This window comes from Symphalangus syndactylus, chromosome 1 (genome assembly GCF_028878055.3).
Source record: "Symphalangus syndactylus isolate Jambi chromosome 1, NHGRI_mSymSyn1-v2.1_pri, whole genome shotgun sequence".
NCBI lineage: Eukaryota > Metazoa > Chordata > Mammalia > Primates > Hylobatidae > Symphalangus > Symphalangus syndactylus.
In genome coordinates this window covers 123,935,202-123,956,454 of record NC_072423.2, presented here as the reverse complement: position 1 = coordinate 123,956,454, position 21,253 = coordinate 123,935,202, and the positions used below count along the sequence as shown (strand labels likewise).

Below are 21,253 nucleotides of genomic sequence, written 5' to 3'. Positions count from 1 at the left end.
ATTCTATCAGCAACCTATAAAAGCTGAGAGGAGCCTGTGTTTTGATTCAGTCACCTTTAGCATTTTTATCTCCATGAAGTTTCTGCTGGTTTATTTTTCTGTGGGTAAAATATTAATAGGCTGTATGGAGATATTTTTCTTTATATGCACCTTTGTTTAGATACTCAACTCCACTAATTTACTTAACTAAAAGGGGGCTCTGACATCTAGTGTGTGTTTTTGGCAACTCTTTTCTTACTCTTTTGTTTTTCTTTTCCAGGTATTCAATACACAATGCAGGCATTAGTTTCTCAGTTAAAAAAGTAAGTTCTTGGTTTATGGGGGATGGTTTTGTTTTATGAAAAGAAAAAAGGGGATTTTTAATAGTTTGCTGGTGGAGATGAGGTTATGATGTTTCAGTCTCAACCGTGAGACAAATAAGTCCTTGTGTCTTCTGCTGTTTGTTTATCAGCAAGGAGAGACAGTAGCTGATGTTAGGACACTACCCAATGCCTCAACCGTGGACAATATTCGCTCCATCTTTGGAAATGCTGTTAGTCGGTATGTCGATAACCTATATAAAAAAATCTTTTACGTTTATTATCTTGGTTTATCATTCCATCACATTATTTTGGAACCTTTCAAGATAGTACCTGCATTAAGAGTTTGCTTTAGTCAAGTACGCAGGCTTGTTTTATGCTTCAGATTTGTTAATGGAGTTCTTATTTCATGTAATCAACACTTCCTGGGTGTATGTAATCTCCTAGATGCTGTGGCGTGAATCATGTGTTCTTTCAAGGTCTTAGTCTTGAAAATATTTATAGTGTAGTAGAATTATTTTATCCTCCAATGCTCCTTCTTTTCCTTGTATTTCCATTATCACTTTAGGATTTCACTTATTTATCATTCAACATTTATTAATTGCCTCTCATAGTCCAGGCTTTGTGCTAGAAGTTAGGGATATAAAGACAAATAAGATATTTCCTGCCTTAAAGACTAGATTCGTGTCGCTAAATCTTCATTATCAAGAAAAGCGTAAGAGGGGAAAAGTGCTTGCATTATGGATTCCTCATAGTGCTCCCCTCTGCATGTAAAAACCACCATTTCCATCACAGATTCCTAGCTGTCTCAGGACTTTATAAATCCCAAAGTGCCTATGTCATAATCTGAGGAAAAATACTGAGACCCTTCCGTATATGGGAGGTATATGGATGAGACAGCTCCTGACTTCACTTTTCCCAGAAATCTGAAAAGCAGCAGCAGTCATTCCAGAGCCCAGTTTCTACTTTGAAGGGCAGATTATTTATTCTTTGAGCTAAACCGACTGAGGAACAATTAGTTTGCTTTTAATTTACTATTTTATTTTATTTATTTATTTATTTTTTTTGAGACAGAGTCTCACTCTGTTGCCCAGGCTGGAGTGCAGTGGCTCGAACTTGGCTCACTGCAAGCTCCGCCTCCCGGGTTTATGCCATTCTCCTGCCTCAGCCTCCCGAGTAGCTGGGACTACAGGTGCCTGTCACCACGCTCAGCTAATTTTTTGTATTTTTTAGTAGAGACGGGGTTTCACCGTGTTAGCCAGGATGATCTTGATTTCCTGACCTCGTGATCCACCCACCTCAGCCTCCCAGAGTGCTGGGATTACAGTCGTGAGCCACCATGCCCAGCCACTATTTTCTTTCTAATTGTTAATGAATTAATTTTTTAAAACTGTGCTCCTAGAGCAAAGGGATAGCTTTGTTTACAGTGTAACTTTTCAGAGCTGCTTTAACTAGATTTTAAGATCAGAATTAGTTGTTGTGAAATCTTAGGGACTATACAAGATTAGAAATCCTCTATAGCAGCATTTCCCAAAGCAGTCTTCCAGAACACTAGCCTCTTGAGGCATTTTGGGAAAAAAGAGTTTGCTGGTTCAGTGTGTATGGGCAGTGCCACAAACCGTACCCTCCGTTGAAGACACTCATATCACACATTACTGCATAAAAAGCTTCCACCAGCCATTTGTCAAACCCTTATTGAGTGTCTGCTATTTCCTGGGTATTGTGCTATATGGTAGGGATATAGTAGTGAACAAAGAAGAAATGATGCCTGCCCTCAGCTGACTTTGCAGTTGGAAAGACACATGAAATAATTACGCCATTCATTAGCAGATTGTGCTAGATGCCTCACTGGGAAAATAAAGGACATGATGGAAAACTCTGTAGGGTCAGAGAAAGGGATCATTAGAGAAGGTTCTTTGAAGAAATAATTTTTGAAATATGAAGGATAAATAGGAATTAACTAGGTACCAATAGATTAGGAGTAGAGCTTTCCAGACAGAGGAACTAGTTCTTGGGAAGGTCTCCAGACAGAAATAAGTGTGGCTTGTCTGAGGACCTCTTACTCGCCTATTAACCTTCCCTCCCCAATAAACACTCCTGGGAACAACACACATTGTAGAACCACGTTGTGGTGCTATTCAGTATAGCAAGTAATTCAGCAGAGATAAGTTCTTGGAATCTCATCTTTGGGATTTAGTTACTAAGATACATTCAAGTTTCAGCAAAATAAGGTCTCAGAGCTTGGACTCATTGATCTGTTCCAGCAATTAGAGCAGTACCTGGCACATAGCACAAGTGCTTGAAAACACTGACTGAGTAGGGTAGGTGGGTGAGTGGGTGGGTGGGTGGATGGATGGTTGGGAGGGTGGGTGGGTGAATGGATGAACAGACAAATGGATGGATGAATGGACAGGCACAGGAGGACCTCAAATGGACCAAGTCTCCGGGCCCCTCATTTCACAAAGTTAGTTTATGGGAAGGAACCTTATGTTTTTAAATTCTGATTCTTTTATAATGTTTGAGTTTTGAGTATTTTCAAAAGCTTCAGAATCTCTTTTCTAATCAGAGAACTGATAGAAATTGGATGTGAGGATAAAACCCTAGCCTTCAAAATGAATGGTTACATATCCAATGCAAACTACTCAGTGAAGAAGTGCATCTTCTTACTCTTCATCAACCGTAAGTTAAAAAGAACCACGTGGGAAATCCACTCACAGGAAACACCCACAGGGAATTTTATGGGACCATGGAAAAGTTTCTGATCCATAGGTTTGATTAAACATAGAGAAACCTCATGGCAAAGTTTGGTTTTATTGGGAATCATGTATAATTTTTGTCCTAAGTCTGTGCTCAGCCCTCCCACATGTGCTCATTGCTGGTTGACTGTTGGAGTCTGGTTCTTACCTAAGAGGAAGCCCAGGAGAGGGCATAACAGGCTCCTGTGAGCCAGCACACTGTCCTCACCTGACAGTGTCAGAGTCCTTACAAGCAAGCCCTAGCCAGAACATTGCTGGAAGAGATCAAGGGCCACTGTTTGAAATTGCACAGCAGGATACGGAAAAGGGGTACCTTAGGTATAGGCATTGTCATTAAAGAAATTGCTAAGATACTGGAGATTTTCCTTTTTAAGGAATGAGCTTTATGATACAAAGAGCAGTTCTAAAAATTAGGGAGGAAATTAACTAAATTAATTAGCATATTTCTCAAATTCCTTTACAGTTTTTGTCTCTCTGCTGATATAGTGTTTACATGATTGTTATTTACTAAACAAATGCTATTTTATATTCTGCTCCTTATGACTTAATTGTTTATTACAAGGTTTTGATGGTGACCTAGCAACAATAAATAATCCCAAACACAGTCTGAATTTTTCGTTTTCCACCCAGAAATAAGATGAATCTTTCCATTTCCGTGTTTTCAGTTTTCATCATTTTTACCTTATAGATTACTTATCTTTATTGTTTTAAAGGATTTAATAATAATTTTGTAGTTTTTGTTTTGTTTGCTTGTTTGCTGTTGGAAATGGAATATTCCCTGCTTCCATTTAGACTGCTAGCCAGCTGTAAATGTTTCAAAATATGCATGTTTTACAACAGTTGTTCAAAGCAATACAGGAACACTAGGGACAGAGCCAGTCATTTTACAAACATTCTGTTACACTGATGTCTATTAGCAGGGTTTTTCCTATTTTATTAGGAAGGACTTACACCTGATATATAACAAAGCTTGTTTTAATCAAGGCTCAGAAAATGTTTTTCATTAGTTTTTTTCCTAACCATGAAGAATAACTGCTTTGTAACACACATGCTGGCTATAAAGCAGACAAAAAATTCAGTGTAGGTGCTGCCTGACGGGCCTCTGTCCATGTTTCTGTTGGGGCTGCTTACCACAGCCTCTGCATTATCATTAGCTAGTGTGTTCACAATACCAAGTTCCCAGTAGCAAAGAATGGTCAAGCTCTTACGCATGCCGTTCATTTATCTACACTGTGCAGGTACACTCAGGTGGCAGGGACAAAGAACACTCCTTAGCGCATCTCAAGTTCAGAATTCTCAGCAGAGGGGCTCCAGCTGTCCTTTTGTCAGGTGCCCATGCCTGCTCCAGGCCCGTGTGGTCAAGACACGTGTTACGGAGTACAGGGACATTAATGATGGGGTCATGGATGTGGTGAGCACTCAGAGGATGTTAGTCTCTTCATTGATAAAGTCACAACCACTCTTCCTGTTGGAAATAAGAAGATTTGACATATCCTTGTCTACAACAACACAGGACAACAGATAATCAGCAGGTCATCTAAATCTGTCCAGAGAGAAAGGAGAGCTGTGTTTCCTAACATACATCTTCCCCTGATTTTAGTCTTATTTTTTTCTGCCTTTATTGCTTTCTACCCTCTCCAAACCAGCCTCATTTCCTAAATTACGTTGAATATGCGTTGACACTTGTACTGCCTGAAATTCTGGAAAACTCAGTATGGCTACTCCACCGTCGGAATTTCCTGAGCAAAGTTAGTTGCTCTCTCGGCTCACTATTTAACACACACACACGTCTATAATAGTGCTGGCCCCTTGGGGTTGGAATTAGTTTATTTATCAGCATGTTGTCTCCCAGCACTTGGTGTGTGGGATATGCAGTATGTATTTGCAGAATGAAAAGTCTGAGGGCTGACGTCATACTTCCCACTGTGCCCAGCAAGAGCACAGTTAGTCCACATGAGCCAATGGGGGCAAAGGGAAGTGAGGAGGGAGAATGTACTGCCTTATCATGTTTTCTATTACTTGGCTGAAGTAAAACAGTCCCAAGCCAATAGTAAGATACTGGGCTGGGAAGTGGCGACAAGTAAAGGTGCACCTTTCTTCCTGGGGATGTGATGTGCATATCACTACAGAAATGTTTTTCCTGAGGTGATTTCATGACTTTGTATGAATGTATATTTGTGACCTCACCCCTCAGGACAGTTTTGAACTGGTTGCTTTCTTTTTCTTGTTTAGATCGTCTGGTAGAATCAACTTCCTTGAGAAAAGCCATAGAAACAGTGTATGCAGCCTATTTGCCCAAAAACACACACCCATTCCTGTACCTCAGGTAATGTAGCACCAAACTCCTCAAGCAAGACTCACAAGGAACAGATGCTCCATCAGGCTCTCCTCTTTTAAAGAGATGAGCATGCTAGTACAATCAGAGTGAATCCCATACACCACTGGCAAAAGGATGTTCTGTCCCTTCTTACAGGTACAAGGCACAGTTTTCCTTCATTTATTCACTAATTTAGCAGAACCTCACTAAGAGCCTGCTATATGCCAGGCTCTGTGTTAGCAATAAAAAAAGGAATGCCATGCCTCACCCCATCAGGAGGTGCTGATAGCTTGTAGGCAGAGTGGAAACAGATGTGCTGTAGAGGCTCTAAATATTACTTCTGCTGGGGTCAGTTGGGAAGCCACAACAGCTACTGTTTTTCTTCCATAAAAGACAATCAGCCGGGCACAGTGGCTCACACCTGTAAATCCCAGCACTTTGGGAGGCTGAGGTGGGCGGATCACAAGGTCAGGTGTTCGAGACCAGCCTGGCCAATGTAGCGAAACCCTGTCTCTACTAAAAATACAAAAATTAGCTGGATGTGGTGGTGGGCGCCTGTAGTCCCAGCTACTCGGGAGGCTGAGGCAGGAGAATCACTTGAACCTGGGAGGTGGAGGTTGCAGTGAGCTAAGACCGTACCACTGCACTCCAGCCTGGGCGACAGAGCAAGACTCCTTCTCAAAAAAAAAAAAAAAAAGACTGTTCTGCTCTGTGGAGGTTCTTGTCTTAACATATCCACTGTTGATTGCCCAGATGTTGATGTAATTAATTTAGCAGTCATATTTTAGCAGTCGTAAATAGTTTAGCACTTGCATTAAATAGACCAAACCCCATAGTAGGTATTTGAAATACAGAATAAATGTGAGGTACCCCTGCTCTAAAGGAATTTACAGTCCAGAGCTGACTTATGGAGGATTTCTTTCTATTATTTCTGGCTCTGCTACTAATTTGTCTATTTCATATCCTAATTATCCTAATTTATCATTGTTTTCATTTTGATTGAAAGGGGGAGAGCACAGAAATTGTGGTTAAAGGTAGTTTTATTTTATTTTTTATTTGAGATGGAGTCTTGCTCTGTCACCCGGGCTGGAGTGCAGTGGCACAATCTCGTCTCATTGCAACCTCCACCTCCCAGGTTCAAGCAATTCTCTTGCCTCAGCCTCCTGAGTAGCTGGGATTACAGGCATGCGCCACCACGCCCAGCTAATTTTTGTATTTTTAGTAGAGATGGATTTTACCATGTTGGCCAGGCTGGTCTTGAACTCCTGACCTCAGGTGATCCTCTCACTTTGGCCTCCCAAAGTGTTAGGATTACAGGCCTCAGCCACTGCACCCGGCCTAAAGTTAGTTTTAGATTAAATGTTTTCGTGTTTTCCCTTGCAAAGTAATAAACTGGTCAAGTTATCACCTTCCTCCGTCTCCATATTAATCAGGATCCAAACAGGAGATAGAAACCATGCAACAATTTGAATAGATGAATAAAGAATTATAAACAGGAGATTAGAGTAATAGGGGATTAGATAGTAAGAAGTGAAGAGATAGGAACAGCAGATATAAAGAACAACCATTTCCTCCTACGGCTGAGATACCATCCCCTCACCACAGTCCCCCACCTACTGACTGAGATGCAGACCTTATTGAAGAGAATGTAACTGGCTCGCTGTGAGGTAAAGTCAATGAGGCGCTGCCCAGTACCACTCTGAGGGGATGCTGGGGAAAACTGCCTGTGAGAAGAGGGCACATGCTGCTGGCCACTTGTGCTAAAGAACTTGAAGTCTGATAGGAGTGCACCCTAACCTGGCAGAGAAACCCTTTCTTCCTGCTAAGTCCCTCTAGCACATTATACTGGCAAAGCTTTACGTTGCAAACCTCCATTATCACAGAGCAAGCAATGAAAGATGGACTCAGAGCTGAGGCGATAAATTGATAGCTAGCATAGCCTCTAAACTGACTTTTATGACTACATTTTATGGATAGAAAATGTTCTTGTATATATTGTTTCTTTACATAATAGGGGACTTATTCATGGCTGCAGATGAGAAAACAGATCCTAAGAAGTTAAGTGACTTGCCCAAGGTCACACAAAAAATTCCACTAGTTCTAAAATGACAGTAATTACAGTTAACATATATTGTATGTGGCAGATACATATAAAGCACATGGCATGAATTTTTTTTTTTTTTTTTTTGAGATGGAGTCTTGCTCTGTTGCCAAGCTGGAGTGCAGTGGCGTGATCTTGGCTCACTGCAATCTCTGACTCCCTGGTTGAAGGGATTCTCCTCCCTCAGCCTCCCGAGTACCTGGGATTACAGGCATGCGCCACCATGCCCAGCTAATTTTTGTATTTTTAGTAGAGACGTGTTTTCATCATGTTGGCCAGGATGGTCTCGATCTCCTGACCTCGTGATCCACCCGCCTCAGCCTCCCCAAATGCTGGGATTACAGATGGGACCCACCACGCCTGGCCACTTGGCGTGAATTTAATTCCCGCCATAAACCTGTGAGATAGGTAATTCTGTTATGTCCACTTTACAAGTGAAGAGACTGAGGCAAAGAAAGATGATGTAACTTACCCAAAGCTACACAGTTCTTAAGTAGCAGGGCCAGTATTTGAACACACTCAGACTCGATCCTGAGGTTTTGACCACTGTGTCATCTGGCCTCAAATCTTCTGGCCACCACATACACCATATGTGGGCTTTTTCTCCCCCTCCCACTATCTAAGGTAATTGTTCTCTCTTATTTTCCTGCCAGTTTAGAAATCAGTCCCCAGAATGTGGATGTTAATGTGCACCCCACAAAGCATGAAGTTCACTTCCTGCACGAGGAGAGCATCCTGGAGCGGGTGCAGCAGCACATCGAGAGCAAGCTCCTGGGCTCCAATTCCTCCAGGATGTACTTCACCCAGGTCAGGGCGCTTCTTATCCAGTTACTTCTCTGGGGCCTTTGAAATGTGCCCTGCCAGACGTGAGAGCCCAGATTTTTGCCTGTTACTTAGGAACTTTCTTTGCAAGTATTACCTTGATAGTTTTAACATTTTCTTCTTTGAACCTAGTTATAAAGGTATTGTGCTGTTGTTCCTAGGCTTAGAGTCATAAGGCCTGAGCTCACTTCCTCACTTTGCCTCTATCTGGAACCTTAGACTAACTTCCTAGGAAAACGAGCTATCTGAAAACAGAATAGGGTGCCTCTTCAATGCGCTCTTCACTGGAGATGTTCAGGAGGAGGCTACTCCCACCTACACAGGGCGCAGTGGAGGGGCTGGGCCCCAGGGAGGCAGCGAGAAGAGTGGAAAGAGCGGAGGCTGTACTATTGGACAGACCTGGGTTACCAGCCATGTGACTAACCTTCCCTGGCCTCCATATCCCCCTCAGTAATGAAGGAATGTGTCATACCCACATCCGGGGACAGTTACAAGCAGTCAGTGAACAGAAAATATCTGGTACAGGTTCTAAGTGCTTATTATTCTAAGTCACTTCACTTAACCTGAGTTCTCAGTTTTCCTATCTATAAGATAAGCAGGTTGGATAAAATGTTCTCCAATATACTCGTGGTCCTGAGATGATGTAATTGTGGGCAGCCCTTTAATCATGGTAAAGATGTCCATCCTAAGCACACTGAAACTACAAAATAGGAATATAAATATTTTCTCCATTAAGTTATGCTGGATCCTAGAAGCAGAAACTGGACTTCTGTGAGACCCTACTTCACAGAAAACTTAAAATTCCCAAGCAGATGAATGCTTCTCAGAAGGACACTGACAGTTACCTATCTGGAAAGAATCTAGATGGAGGTGGCATGGGCACTAAGCGGTGAGATTAAACCCAGCTAGGGTAGCCCCACCAGCCTTGGAACCCACACATCTGGAGAATGTTGATGCAGAGAGAAAGGTTCCTACTGGTGAGACCTGAAAGGGATATGTGGCAGGTGGGAGGAAGAAGTTCTGTCTGGAAACCAACCCTCGTTCTCCGTTATTGATTAACTCCTGGTACCAACATGAGCCCTGGGTCTTACTGAGGCCATAAGTCCCTATGCCTCGTAGTGCCCATGGATGAGATGAGGCCACACCTGCCCCCAGTGGGTTAACGTGTCTAGCGTGGGTAAGGCTCTTCGAGCACTATGATACACAGGAAATGCCCAGTAACTGTTAGTTGGTTTGATATCTGTTCCCATTGCTCACTTAAGCTCAGTGCCCCTTTACTGATCCTTTTATTCTGCCTCCCTCCGCACATGTGCATTGAGACTCCTATCTGAGACACACACTGTGTTGGGTGCCCAGGGATGCAGCATAGATGTTGCTGCCTTCCACAGAAGCGCTCATGGTCTACTAGAGAATATATCCCATGGGAGAGAAAAACAGGAGAATATAGCAGGGGCCCTTGTCCTGGACTTTGGCAGTTAGGAAAGGGAGGGAAGAGACATGGAGGCTGGGACCCAAAGGCTAAATAGGAATTTGCTGGGCCAAAGGGGAGGGAGAATGAAAAGAGTGTTTCTGGCAGAGGACATGGCAAGGATAAAGGCCAGGAGGCGCAAGAGAATATGTGTTTGAGGATCTGAAAGTTGAGTGCAGTGGGTCCAGTGTTCTCTACCCTGGCTGCCATTAGAATTACCTGGGAAACTTTTAGAAAATTCCAATATCTGGGCCCTCCCTAAAACTAAATCATTCTTGGGTGGTGGGATCTGGGCATCAGGATGGTTTAAAACCCTCCCCAGGTACTGTCATATGCAGCTGGGGTTAATCTGTGCTGGGGTCTGAGTATGGATCTGTTAGGGCAAGTGGCAGTGATGGAGTTGAGGCTGCAGAATTCAGGCCAAATAGAGAGGTTTTCATCAGGATATTAAAGAGTTTAGATTTCAGTTTGATGGGAATGGGTGGGATCTTATTTGCATTTCATGAAGAGCTCCCTGGTTGTAATATCAGAATGGATTGGAGAGGAGCAAGATGGAAGCCTACAATGATTTGGGAGAAGTGGTGAGGGGCTTGAGACACAGGAAGTAGCCCCATTCACTAATAGTTGAGCATGTAGAATTGCCAGGACCTGGAAATGGTTTGGCTGGTGGGGAGTGGGAAGAAAGGCCCAAAGTGTGAAATGAAGATGGAGAGCACATTGCCTAGCCCAGAGTGATTGCCGTTTGCTCTGTCCCAGTTGAGGTCCAAGGGGTTGACCAGAGATCATAGAGTCTGTGGCTCCATGGGGAGAAGAACCTCTCAGCATGCCTCCTTGTCTTATCCTGGGTTAGTCAGATTCATTTTGTTAGATTACATTTTTTTTCCAGTGGAACTCTGCATAAGTCCTGACCAGTGTGTTTTCAGAAGGATCAGAGGGCCTGCCCTTGTCCATTGGTGCATGACACCAGCTTGGTGGGCTCCTTGCTGCCCCCTGTTTTCATAGGGTTATCGGAATACCTTCTCTCCCTGCCAGCAGCAGGTCACACTGGCTCCTGACTTTTTGGCCCATGGAACCACCATCTTTCTGCTTCTCAGATTGTGCCTTGTACTCCACTGATCATGGCCAGTACATCAGAAGCCCTGGTTTGCAGTGAATGCATTTGGTATGGAAATCAGGAACCCTGGGGATTCCACTCATCATATTTGGTTGCTGTGTTTTTCCTCCAATCTTTCACCATAACAACAATCAACTCAAAAGATTTCTATAACCACTTGTGTGGGGGTTTCTCCCCACCCACTAAACAAGCAGTCAGTTCCACAGTGGACAGCAGCTGGTCTCCTCCAATTTAATTCCAACACTGTCTACTTGGAGATAGCATTAGATCTCACAGGTTGAGGGTGCAGTCCCCTAGACTGCCCCCAGTCTCCTGCTTCAGACACCAGTCACAAGTCCAGGACTCTAGAAGTTCTGACCAGTTTCAAGTTGGGGTTCCCACAACCTCCCACTTTATTTTTGATTAATTTGCTGGAGTGGCTCATAGAACTCAGGGAAACGCTTACTTAGTTTTCTGGATTTATTACAAAGATTTAAAAAGATACCAATAAATAGCCAAATAAAGAGATACACAGGGCTAGATCTGGAAGGGTCTGGAGTGCAGGAGCTTCTGTCCCCATATACTTGGCTCCCAGCACATGGATGAGTTCTTGTTCATTTTCCTGTCAGCCTCGACATGTTCAGCTCTCCAGAACCCCACAAACTCTTGTCTTCTTGGGCCTTTTATGGAGACATCGTTAGGCAGGCATGATTGAAACATGGACAACTGTGTCGAAATATGATTGGACATAAAGGGGTCTAAACTCAGTAAGGCCTGTTTGTTCAGATTCTTCCTGGCCTCTCTGTGGCCATTCTTTCCTCCAGGATATGGGGCAGGACCCCTATGGAATGAGGGTCTTGTGACCCACAATCAGATTAGAGTCCTGCCTTGGGCAAGTGAAAAGAAAGCAGGAGAAGGTAAGAGAAATTCTGTTTCCTAAGACCTTCTGAGGCCTACAGCACCCCAACATTATAACAAAAGACGGTAACAGGACTATGGGAGTTATGAGCTGGGAACCTTGGACAAAAATATGTACATATTAAATAAATATTAAGTGTATATATATACTTATGTATATTAAGTGTATATATGTGTGTGTATATATATGTTTTTAATTTACTGGTGGGTTTTGGGAAGCAGAAATTACCATAACTACTCTTAAAAATCCTTTAAGTCTCTGAAGTTAGAAAAGTCGCTGTACCTTTTTGTTTCCATTGGCCCTGTACTTCCTATTATACCCCAGCAGGAGGCGCATAATGTCTTGTTATATCATTTTGGTGATAAGATTCATAAGTGGGTTCAGCTGGTGACAGCCTGATTCCCTCATTGTAAACTTATCCATCAACATGTAGCTTAAATGGTTTCACCTTTCGTTGATGACCATTACCTGAATCAGTTATTTCATTAGATTGCAAGATTATGATTTTCTGATTTTATCATTTCTTCTGTATTGACTGTAATTCTTTGGTATAGAAGAACTTTCCCTTGTTAATAGCTATTTGGTTGTCCTGAAGTACAGTTCTTACTAGAAAGTAAGACCAAATGCTGAATTATATCCCTCTAGCTATCAATTTTCGAAGGAATGAATGGTGTCCTAGTAATTTCCAGTGGTGTTTAATGATGTTTTCCCTTCTCTTTCTTCCTCTCTTATTCCCTCTCTCTCCATCTCCTCCCTCCTCACTTTCAGTTTTTTGCTCTTTCAGTATTTTGTCATAGCTGTTAACAGAGCAACATATTTTAATCAATTGTAGTCATTTTTCTTTTTGATGCTCAAATTATCCTGCCTTAGTCCCATGGAAGCAAGCCCTTGGAGCTAGGGCCCTCTACCTTTTGACCAAATTCCATTAGTCTTGATAATTTCCTTGTTTCTGACAAGACAAGATGTTGCAGGCACATTTTATACTTTCCCAGCCCAAGCCCTGGAATAGGCCTTTTCTCCAAGGAGCTCTAGTTCATTTTAGTGGGAAATGGTATTTAGAGACTATAATCTGGGATGTGGGAGTCCTCATTGCTACTGGGTAGTCATTACTTTTAGGCCTTTCCAGTGGTCAGAGCTAGGAAATGTGTATATTTAAAAATGGACAGCTGAATGGTTGTTGCCAGGAGCTGGGAGGAAGGGGAAGTGAGAAATTGTTTAATGGGCACAGAGTTTCAGTTTGGGGAAGATGAAAAGGTTCTAGAGATAGCTGGTGGTGATGGTTGCACAACAATGTAAATGCCACTGAGCTCTCATTTAAAAATGGTTAAAATGGTAAATTATATATATATTTTACCACAATAAAAAAAAGTCTTCTTCTGGCAGCACCCCCCCCAGACAAAAATATGAAAATTTTACACTGATACTTCCATTTCAAGAGAATTTTAAGATTATAAGGATTTTGCTTAATTCTTGAATTTTATACCTGTAAACCTTTTATACTTCAAATTTTGGGCAGAATTGCTTCTATAACAATGATAATTATACCTCATACTAGCTTCTTTCTTAGTACTGCTCCATTTGGGGACCTGTATATCTATACTTCTTATTCTGGGTCTCTCCACTATATATATATACACACACACACACACACACATATATGTGTATATATATGTGTGTGTGTGTGTGTATATATATGTGTGTGTATATATATATGTGTGTATATATATATTTATATAGATATATATATGTGTGTGTGTATATATATATTTTTTTATACAGACTTTGCTACCAGGACTTGCTGGCCCCTCTGGGGAGATGGTTAAATCCACAACAAGCCTGACCTCCTCTTCTACTTCTGGAAGTAGTGACAAGGTCTATGCCCACCAGATGGTTCGTACAGATTCCCGGGAACAGAAGCTTGATGCATTTCTGCAGCCTCTGAGCACACCCCTGTCCAGTCAGCCCCAGGCCGTTGTCACAGAGGATAAGACAGATATTTCTAGTGGCAGGGCTATGCAGCAAGATGAGGAGATGCTTGAACTCCCAGCCCCAGCTGAAGTGGCTGCCAAAAATCAGAGCTCGGAGGGGGATACAACAAAGGGGACTTCAGAAATGTCAGAGAAGAGAGGACCGACTTCCAGCAACCCCAGGTATGGCCTTTCGGGAAAAGTACAGCCTACCTCCTTTATTCTGTAATAAAACTGCCTTCTAACTTTGGCTTTTCATGAATCACTTGCATCTTCTCTCTGCCTGACTTGCCCTCTGGAATGGTGCTGGAATGGTGCTGTGGCCTTGTCCACTGTCTGCCTTTGACCATAACTTGAGAGTCACCCACCATAGTGTCCTTTGAATTAACTTAAATGTCCATAGTTCCAAGCATTAGTTAAAAACACTTCAGACTGTGGAGTAGTTGCTTAATTGAATAAACACACACAGCAGAACAAAAGCAGGTTTATCTTTTATTTTTAGTAAAGAATTTTGATAGAGCCTCAACATCAGAAATGGCTAGAGAGAGAAGCCTAACATATCTGGAGGATTATTTTTCATCCTACTTAAAGCTGCTTTCACTTTTTTCAGGAAAAAACACACGTTCTGAATCTAATTTATAAAACTCCCTGGCCGGGTGCTGTGGCTCACACCTATAATCCCAGCACTTTGGGAGGCTGAGGCAGGTGGATCACCTGAAGTCAAGAGTTCAAGACCAGCCTGACCAACGTGGTGAAACCCCATCTCTACTAAAAATGCAAAATTAGCCAGATGTGGTGGCGCATGCCTGTAATCCCCGCTACTCGGGAGGCTGAGACAGGAGAATGACTTGAACCCAGGAGGCGGAGGTTGCAGTGAGCTGAGATCACGCCATTGCACTCCAGCCTGGGCAACAATAGCAAAACTCCGTCTCAAAACAAACGAACAAACAAAAACCCCAAAAATCCCTGAAGTACGTGAGCTAGTGGTGAAAGAAACCTGGAGAAAAGGAGCAGGAATAATAATAATAATAATAAAGATTGTCATTTAATTTTGATCACTTCCAGTGTACACTCTGCAGGTACTCTAAGACATTACCTCACTGAAATCTCTGAGGTGGATATTCTTTATTTAGTGTGTACTTATATGAAACCTGGAGTTCAAGGTGAAGGAATTTGCCCAGGGCTGCACATGCACTATCATGGCACTAATTAGCCATGTGAACTGGGACACGTTACTTCAGTTTGCTCATTTCTGAGTCAGCCTAATTCTAAGAATTTTTTCCAGCCGGGCGCATTGGCCTGTAATCCCAGCACTTCGAGAGGCCAAGGTGGAAGGGTCACTTGAGTCTAGGAATTACACACACACACACACACACACACACACACTAGCCAGGCATGGTGGCAAATGCCTGTAGTCTCAGCTAGTCGTAGGAGGCTCAGGTGGAAGGATCACTTGAGCCCAGGAGGTTGAGGCTGCAGTGAGCCATGATCACGCCACTGCACTCCAGCCTGGCTGACAGAGTGACACTCTGTCTCTTAAAAAAAAAAAAAAAAGATTTTTTTCCAGGGAATAATAAAGGAAGCTAATATTTATGGAGCGTCTGTGGTGTGCCAGATACTTTGCATACGTTATCTCATTTAATGCTCTTATCCCTGCAGGGAAAGTATTACATTTGTTTATCACTTGCAGAACTAAGTGATATTTACCACAGAGTAGTCAAATATTTTTAAGCCCAAAATCAAGTGGTATCACTTTTCTGCTGAGAATGTTTCAGTGGTTTCCTTTGCTCTTGGGATAAAACTTAAATCCCTCACCCTACCCTTGCTCCAACCCTCCACTTTCCTTCTCCCACGTGGTGATTTGGCCATACAGCTCTTATGGCTGATCCGAACTGACTGAGCTTTTTACCCTTTTGCTCTTGCTGTTCTCTCAGCCTGGGAACCCCCTGGTTACCTCTTGGCTTGGTGTGGTGGCTTACATCTGTAATCCCAGCACTCTGGGAGGCCGAGGCGGACAGATCCTCTGAGGTTGGGAGTATGAGACCAGCAAGTCACCTCTTGCTAGAGGTCTTCTTTGTCCATTGAGTCTGAAGTTCTTTCTCCTCTTATTTCCCCATCATTCTATTATGCTACCTTGTTTTATTTTCTTCATTGTGTTTATTGATACTTAAAATGATCTCTTTTCTGTTGCTGTTTGACTCTCCCACTAGAAAGTAAGCATTGTGGATTGGGCACTGTGGTTCACACCTGTAATCCCAGCACTTTGCGGGGCAGAGGCGGGCGGATCACCTGAGGTCAGGCGTTCGAGACCAGCATGGCCAACATGGTGAAACCCCATCTCTACTAAAAATACAAAAACTAGCTGGGTGTGGTGGCTTGCGCCTGTAATCCCAGCTACTCAGGAGGCTGAGACATGAGACTTGCCTGAACCTGGGAGGCAGAGGCTGCAGTGAGCTGAGATCATGCCACAGCACTCCAGCCTGGAAGACATAGTGAGACTCTCTCAAAAAAAAAAAAAAAAAAAAAAAAGAAGTAAGCATTGTGAGGGCAGGTACCTTATCTGTTTTGTTCATTGCTGGACGTAGTTAGTCTATAGCAGTGTCTGATGGATGGATAGATGGAGGAATGAGTGAATGAGACTTGACAAATTCAGCTCACTTGCTCAAGGTCCTGCAGCCCTACGGGATGAAGCTATACTCCAGAGTCCTGCTACATTGGCTGTGTGGCCAGCTGCTGGGATCTGAGGATTGTCAGATAAGCAGTCTACCAATGAACAGACATCTTGTTGGCCTTCCGCCAGCACAGGGGTTCATCCACAGCTCTGTAGAACCAGCACAGAGAAGTTGCTTGCTCCTCCAAAATGCAACCCACAAAATTTGGCTAAGTTTAAAAACAAGAATAATAATGATCTGCACTTCCTTTTCTTCATTGCAGAAAGAGATATCGGGAAGATTCTGATGTGGAAATGGTGGAAGATGATTCCCGAAAGGAAATGACTGCAGCTTGTACCCCCCGGAGAAGGATCATTAACCTCACCAGTGTTTTGAGTCTCCAGGAAGAAATTAATGAGCGGGGACATGAGGGTACGTAAACGCCGCAGCCTGCCTGGGATGCATAGGGCCTCAAGTGCCAAGGTTTTGGAAATGGAGAAAGCAGTCATATTGTCAGAGTGGCCACTACAGTTTTGCTGGGCAAGCTCCTCTTCCTTTACTAACCCACAATAGCATCAGTTTAAAGACAATTTTTGATTGGGAGAAAAGGGAGAAAAATAATCTCTGTTTATTTTAATTAGCATTAAATTGGTATTCTTGTTAAACCATAGGAGTCAGAGTAAATCAGTCATTTCACCAATTTTCAGTTTGTTTCTGTCTTAGCTAACAGCACTGTAATGGTGAGCAAAATTCTTATCTTGTGTACTGAATGGCATGTCCTGTTGCTGAAAGTGCACAGGCTTGGGAGGTAGCCATGAGCTCAAATCCTGGCACTACCACCTCTCTTGTGTGACCTTAGACTCCTGACCTAACCTTTCTATGCCTCAGTTCTTTCTTACCTATAAAATGAAATTAATTTTACCCTTAAAGATCATTGTGCTGATTAGAGATAAAATATAAATAGTAACACTTTTTACAAAGCAAGGAGTTGACACTTTTATATTCTGAAGACAAAGTGGTAAATCATTATCATCCATATCAGAAATAGCTTTTGAGAATACCTGAGTATAGAACTATCTTGATCCCTGTTACTTCAAAACTAAAATAATGGTTTTAGGAATTAAAAGGTGAGGCTAGTCACCTCCAAGGGATGAACTGACTCAGGGATTGAGATATATAACAGTGAACTGGTCCAAACAACAATCCTGACCCCACTTTATGAGTGAGACCATGAGTAATGGTCTAAATGTAGACATCATTGTCCAGGGCTCCAGTAGGCAGCTCTGTACTTGAGAATTTAGCAGTGACCTTTCTATTTTTCATTTATTATACTTTTTTTTTTTGACACAGGGTCTCACTTTGTCACCCAGCTGGAGTGTGGTGGTGCAATCATGGCCCACTGCAGCCTCAACCTCCCTGGGCTTAGGTGATCCTCCCACCTCAGCTTCCTGAGTAGCTGTAATTACAGGCATGTGCCATCATGCCCAGCTAATTTTTTTTTTTTTTTTTTTAGAGATGGGGTTTTGCCATGTTTCCCAGGCTGGTCTTGAACTCCTAGGCTCTCACCTCTGTCTTCCAAAGTGCTGGGATTACAGGTGTGAGCCACCACACCTGTCCTATTACACATTTCTTAATTAAAGTAGTCAAATTTCAAAACTGTTACAAAGTATATCTTAAAATATGACAATCTGGTTTAATTTTTAAAAGATATGAGTAGCCAAGGAGCAATTCTGTGCCTTTCCCACTAGTCCCTAACCTTTTAAAGCAGCTGCTTCTTGGCTGGGCGCGGTGGTTCATGCCTGTAATCCCAGCACTTTGGGAGGCCGAGGCGGGTGGATCACGAGTCGAGATCATCCTGGCTAACACGGTGAAACCCTGTCTCTACTAAAAATACAAAATATTAGCTGGGTGGGGTGGCAGATGCCTATAGTCCCAGCTACTCGGGGGGCTGAGGCAGGATAGTGGCATGAACCCAGGAGGCAGAGGTTGCAGTGAGTCGAGATTGCGGCACTGCACTCCAGCCTAGGCGACAGAGCAAGACTCCGTCTCAAAAGGAAAAAAAAAAAAAAAAAAAATCTGCTTTTGATTCAGTGGCTTCTTTAATGTCGGTCTCAGTCACCATTTGTCTAAGCAAATTCAGGAAGGCTTCAACTTGCCTTTCTACATTTGTTCCCTTTTCTTAGCATTTTGGGCCTTTGTTTACACGTGGGAAAAGACCCACAGGTCGTCTCTCCCTTTGGGCAGGATACAAGCTTCCTATGACTGAGGTTTTGCTGGCTGTAGAAGTAGCTGTCAATTGGCTTCTGGTTTTTATTTCCATGATTTGCTCCAGTTGCTCTTCCCTTCCATCATCGTTAGCTTTCAAGCTAGGAACTTTTAAAATGCTTTTAAATAAAGGTGAGCTGTTACTTGATGCATTTAGCAGTCTTCCTCACAGCAGTTTTGATGGACAGACTCCCTCAGTTTGGAATTCATGAGTTTTAAGGGTTTGTCTCCCTCATGTATAGCAGGCTGTTGAAAGTTACAATGTCAATAACTTTCTGAATAGTATCAAACTGTTTTCAGTGCAGTGTATTAATAGAACTAACCTGCCTCAAGTTTGGTCAGCTTTGGAGTCTTGCTGAGGCTAAAATGATAAATTTAAATGATTTAAAATTGTGTATTCCTACACAGTGTCTCAATTATAGAATAATCTTGTGAGTGAGGCAGAGCAGATGCCGTTTTCTCTATTTTAAAGTGAGGAAAATGGAATGGAAAATGGAGAGGACAGACTAATTGCAACATCCCCACAATCAAAAACAGGCCCAGGTTCATGCCTTGTTGGTGGTGGGTTGCTACTGGCTTTGGCCTTCATGCAGGAAGGCTAGATGCATAACCAGGTCAACAGCCGGTGCAGGACAAGCACGCCATGTAATTCTGATTCCATCGACTGAGGCTGGTGTTTTCAAACGTGCTGGTGTAGGGTCTTATAGACGGAGTCATCTGTGTTGTGGGGAATGAAATGTGCTCTTGCTTTGGAGCCAGAACTCCTCTGAAGCTTCTACCACCTACACCATTCAGAGGCCAGACAGAAATTTGTTCACCATTTGGGGCATGATTTTCGTGCTTTTGTAAAATGTGCTTCACTGCAGCCCTTACTGGGCTGTGGTGATGAACACTTAAGATACTGTGTGCGTGCTTTATAATCTTTAAGGCACTGTTCAAGGGGAGTGATCTCTGCCATGAGCCCCTACCTGCTGGTATCTGGTTGACATCCAAAGCCCCAGCCTGGGAGAAGCTGATTCTCGAGTTGAATGCTGTATAGGGATTTGACTGAGGCTCAGATTTGGCGAGGAAGACCACTAACCTTAACAGACCAACAGGCTGGCTACTCCCTGATGAAGTTCCCTAGGCCATGAAAGAAGTAAAAGATACATTCCTTGTAACAGCTTTCTTAGTTGCACCTGTATGATTATTTGATCAGTGTGTTGTCTGTGTAGGGGTCATGTCTGTGGAACTCACCGCCTCGTCCTTGGTGCTGAGCAGAGTGCCTGGCATGTGTACTCACTAGGTATTTGCTAAGGGAGCAAGTCAGTGATTGAGAGGAGCAGCCTGGGAGGTAAAGCCCTAGAATCTTTCTTTCAAAGGGATATCAAAGTTGAACATTCAGTTAGACAGTTCTCTTGAGTCTAGGGATTTACCCATCCATGGTGGACACACTTTCAATTAAAAAGTAAGGTTAATTTTGACAGGCTCCAGTATCCAGGAAAGCATTCTATGGAATAAGGCTCATCTCAGGGATTAGTAACAACTGAATTTACTTACTGCTAGTCCCATAATTTTGATCTGTTAATTAATGGGGTTAAGAAATGTCATAAGCTATTTGCTACCATTTAAAGTGAAAATACCCTTAACGTTTTTTGCCTCCAGATATCCACACTTAATTTCATTTTCTTGCTCTTTGGTGAACAGTCCTGGGTCTGAATGTATACATCCATGGTTTGTCACTAGGTGACAGGTTTTTTTGGTACAAGAAATCAGTTCAGTGAACATTTGTCAAGTATCTTCTCTGTAAGAAGTGTACTGTGCCAAGCTCAGAAGTAGGAAGTGAAATGGATAAACTATGACCCCTGCCTTAAAGAATACCATGGTGTTGTATGGGAATTGTTTAGGTAGAATGAAAGAAATCCTCTAATAGAGATATGAGGCCAGTGTCTTGATTATCTCCGGTAGCAGCAAAGGCACTGGCATACAGTGGCCACTGGAAGACAGCCAGCAGGGGATGGGGGCGTTTACCCTTGCAAGTGAGCATTAGGAACTAGAAGACTGGTCGCCCTTTGTTCAGGTTTGGTTTCCCTTGCTGCAGAAAAAGATGCTGAGACTCAAGGCCTCGGTTATGAACTCAGATATGTGGTTTGGCTTTGAAGCACAGACGGATTTTGTCCAATTTTGGCAGGGAAATGCCTACAGACAGCACTATGGGCATATTTAGGTTAGGGGCGAAATGCAAGTTGTTTAAGTCCTGATAAGAGGCTGTGAAGAGGTCCAAGAAGCCTCACAATGCCCAATGAAGAAAAGCCCTGTGCTTGGTGCTGCCGCCTCCCTTCCCCATCCTGCTGGCAGGGCTGCGCTTCAGTAGCTCTGGATGCATCAGAGCAGTCCATGAACATTCTGTGTGGAAAATCTCTGACTGTTTTAGTGGATTACACTGCTCTCCCTTTCCTCCAGTGCCTCATTATTCAGTATTATTTGATGTTCTCCAGCTTTTAAAATAATCACTTTCCGCCTACGCAGAACATCCTGTAGAGACATTGAGTTTCCAGTGGGAACAGAGAGGAATACTTATTCTAAAAATGAAGAAAATAAACCTCTTTTTATGGA

At 42.9% G+C, this 21,253-nt stretch overlaps 1 protein-coding gene across 12 annotated transcripts in view; it reads left to right on the top strand.

Annotated features, from left to right (window-relative positions):
• Window positions 1-21,253, top strand: part of MLH1 (mutL homolog 1) — a 56,157-nt gene that overhangs the window by 18,487 nt on the left and 16,417 nt on the right. For 6 of the 12 annotated variants that reach the window (XM_055283339.2, XM_055283320.2, XM_055283330.2 and 3 more), the window contains 7 exons: window positions 260-302; window positions 452-540; window positions 2,866-2,978; window positions 5,288-5,381; window positions 8,127-8,280; window positions 13,555-13,925; window positions 16,677-16,825. In XM_055283339.2, coding sequence (XP_055139314.1) covers window positions 260-302; window positions 452-540; window positions 2,866-2,978; window positions 5,288-5,381; window positions 8,127-8,280; window positions 13,555-13,925; window positions 16,677-16,825 — 1,013 coding nt within the window. Of the gene's footprint in view, window positions 1-259; window positions 303-451; window positions 541-2,865; window positions 2,979-5,287; window positions 5,382-8,126; window positions 8,281-8,344; window positions 11,774-13,554; window positions 13,926-16,676; window positions 16,826-21,253 lie in introns of those variants that run through there. The other 6 variants (XM_063612162.1, XM_063612168.1, XM_063612176.1 and 3 more) reach the window with 6 other exon arrangements.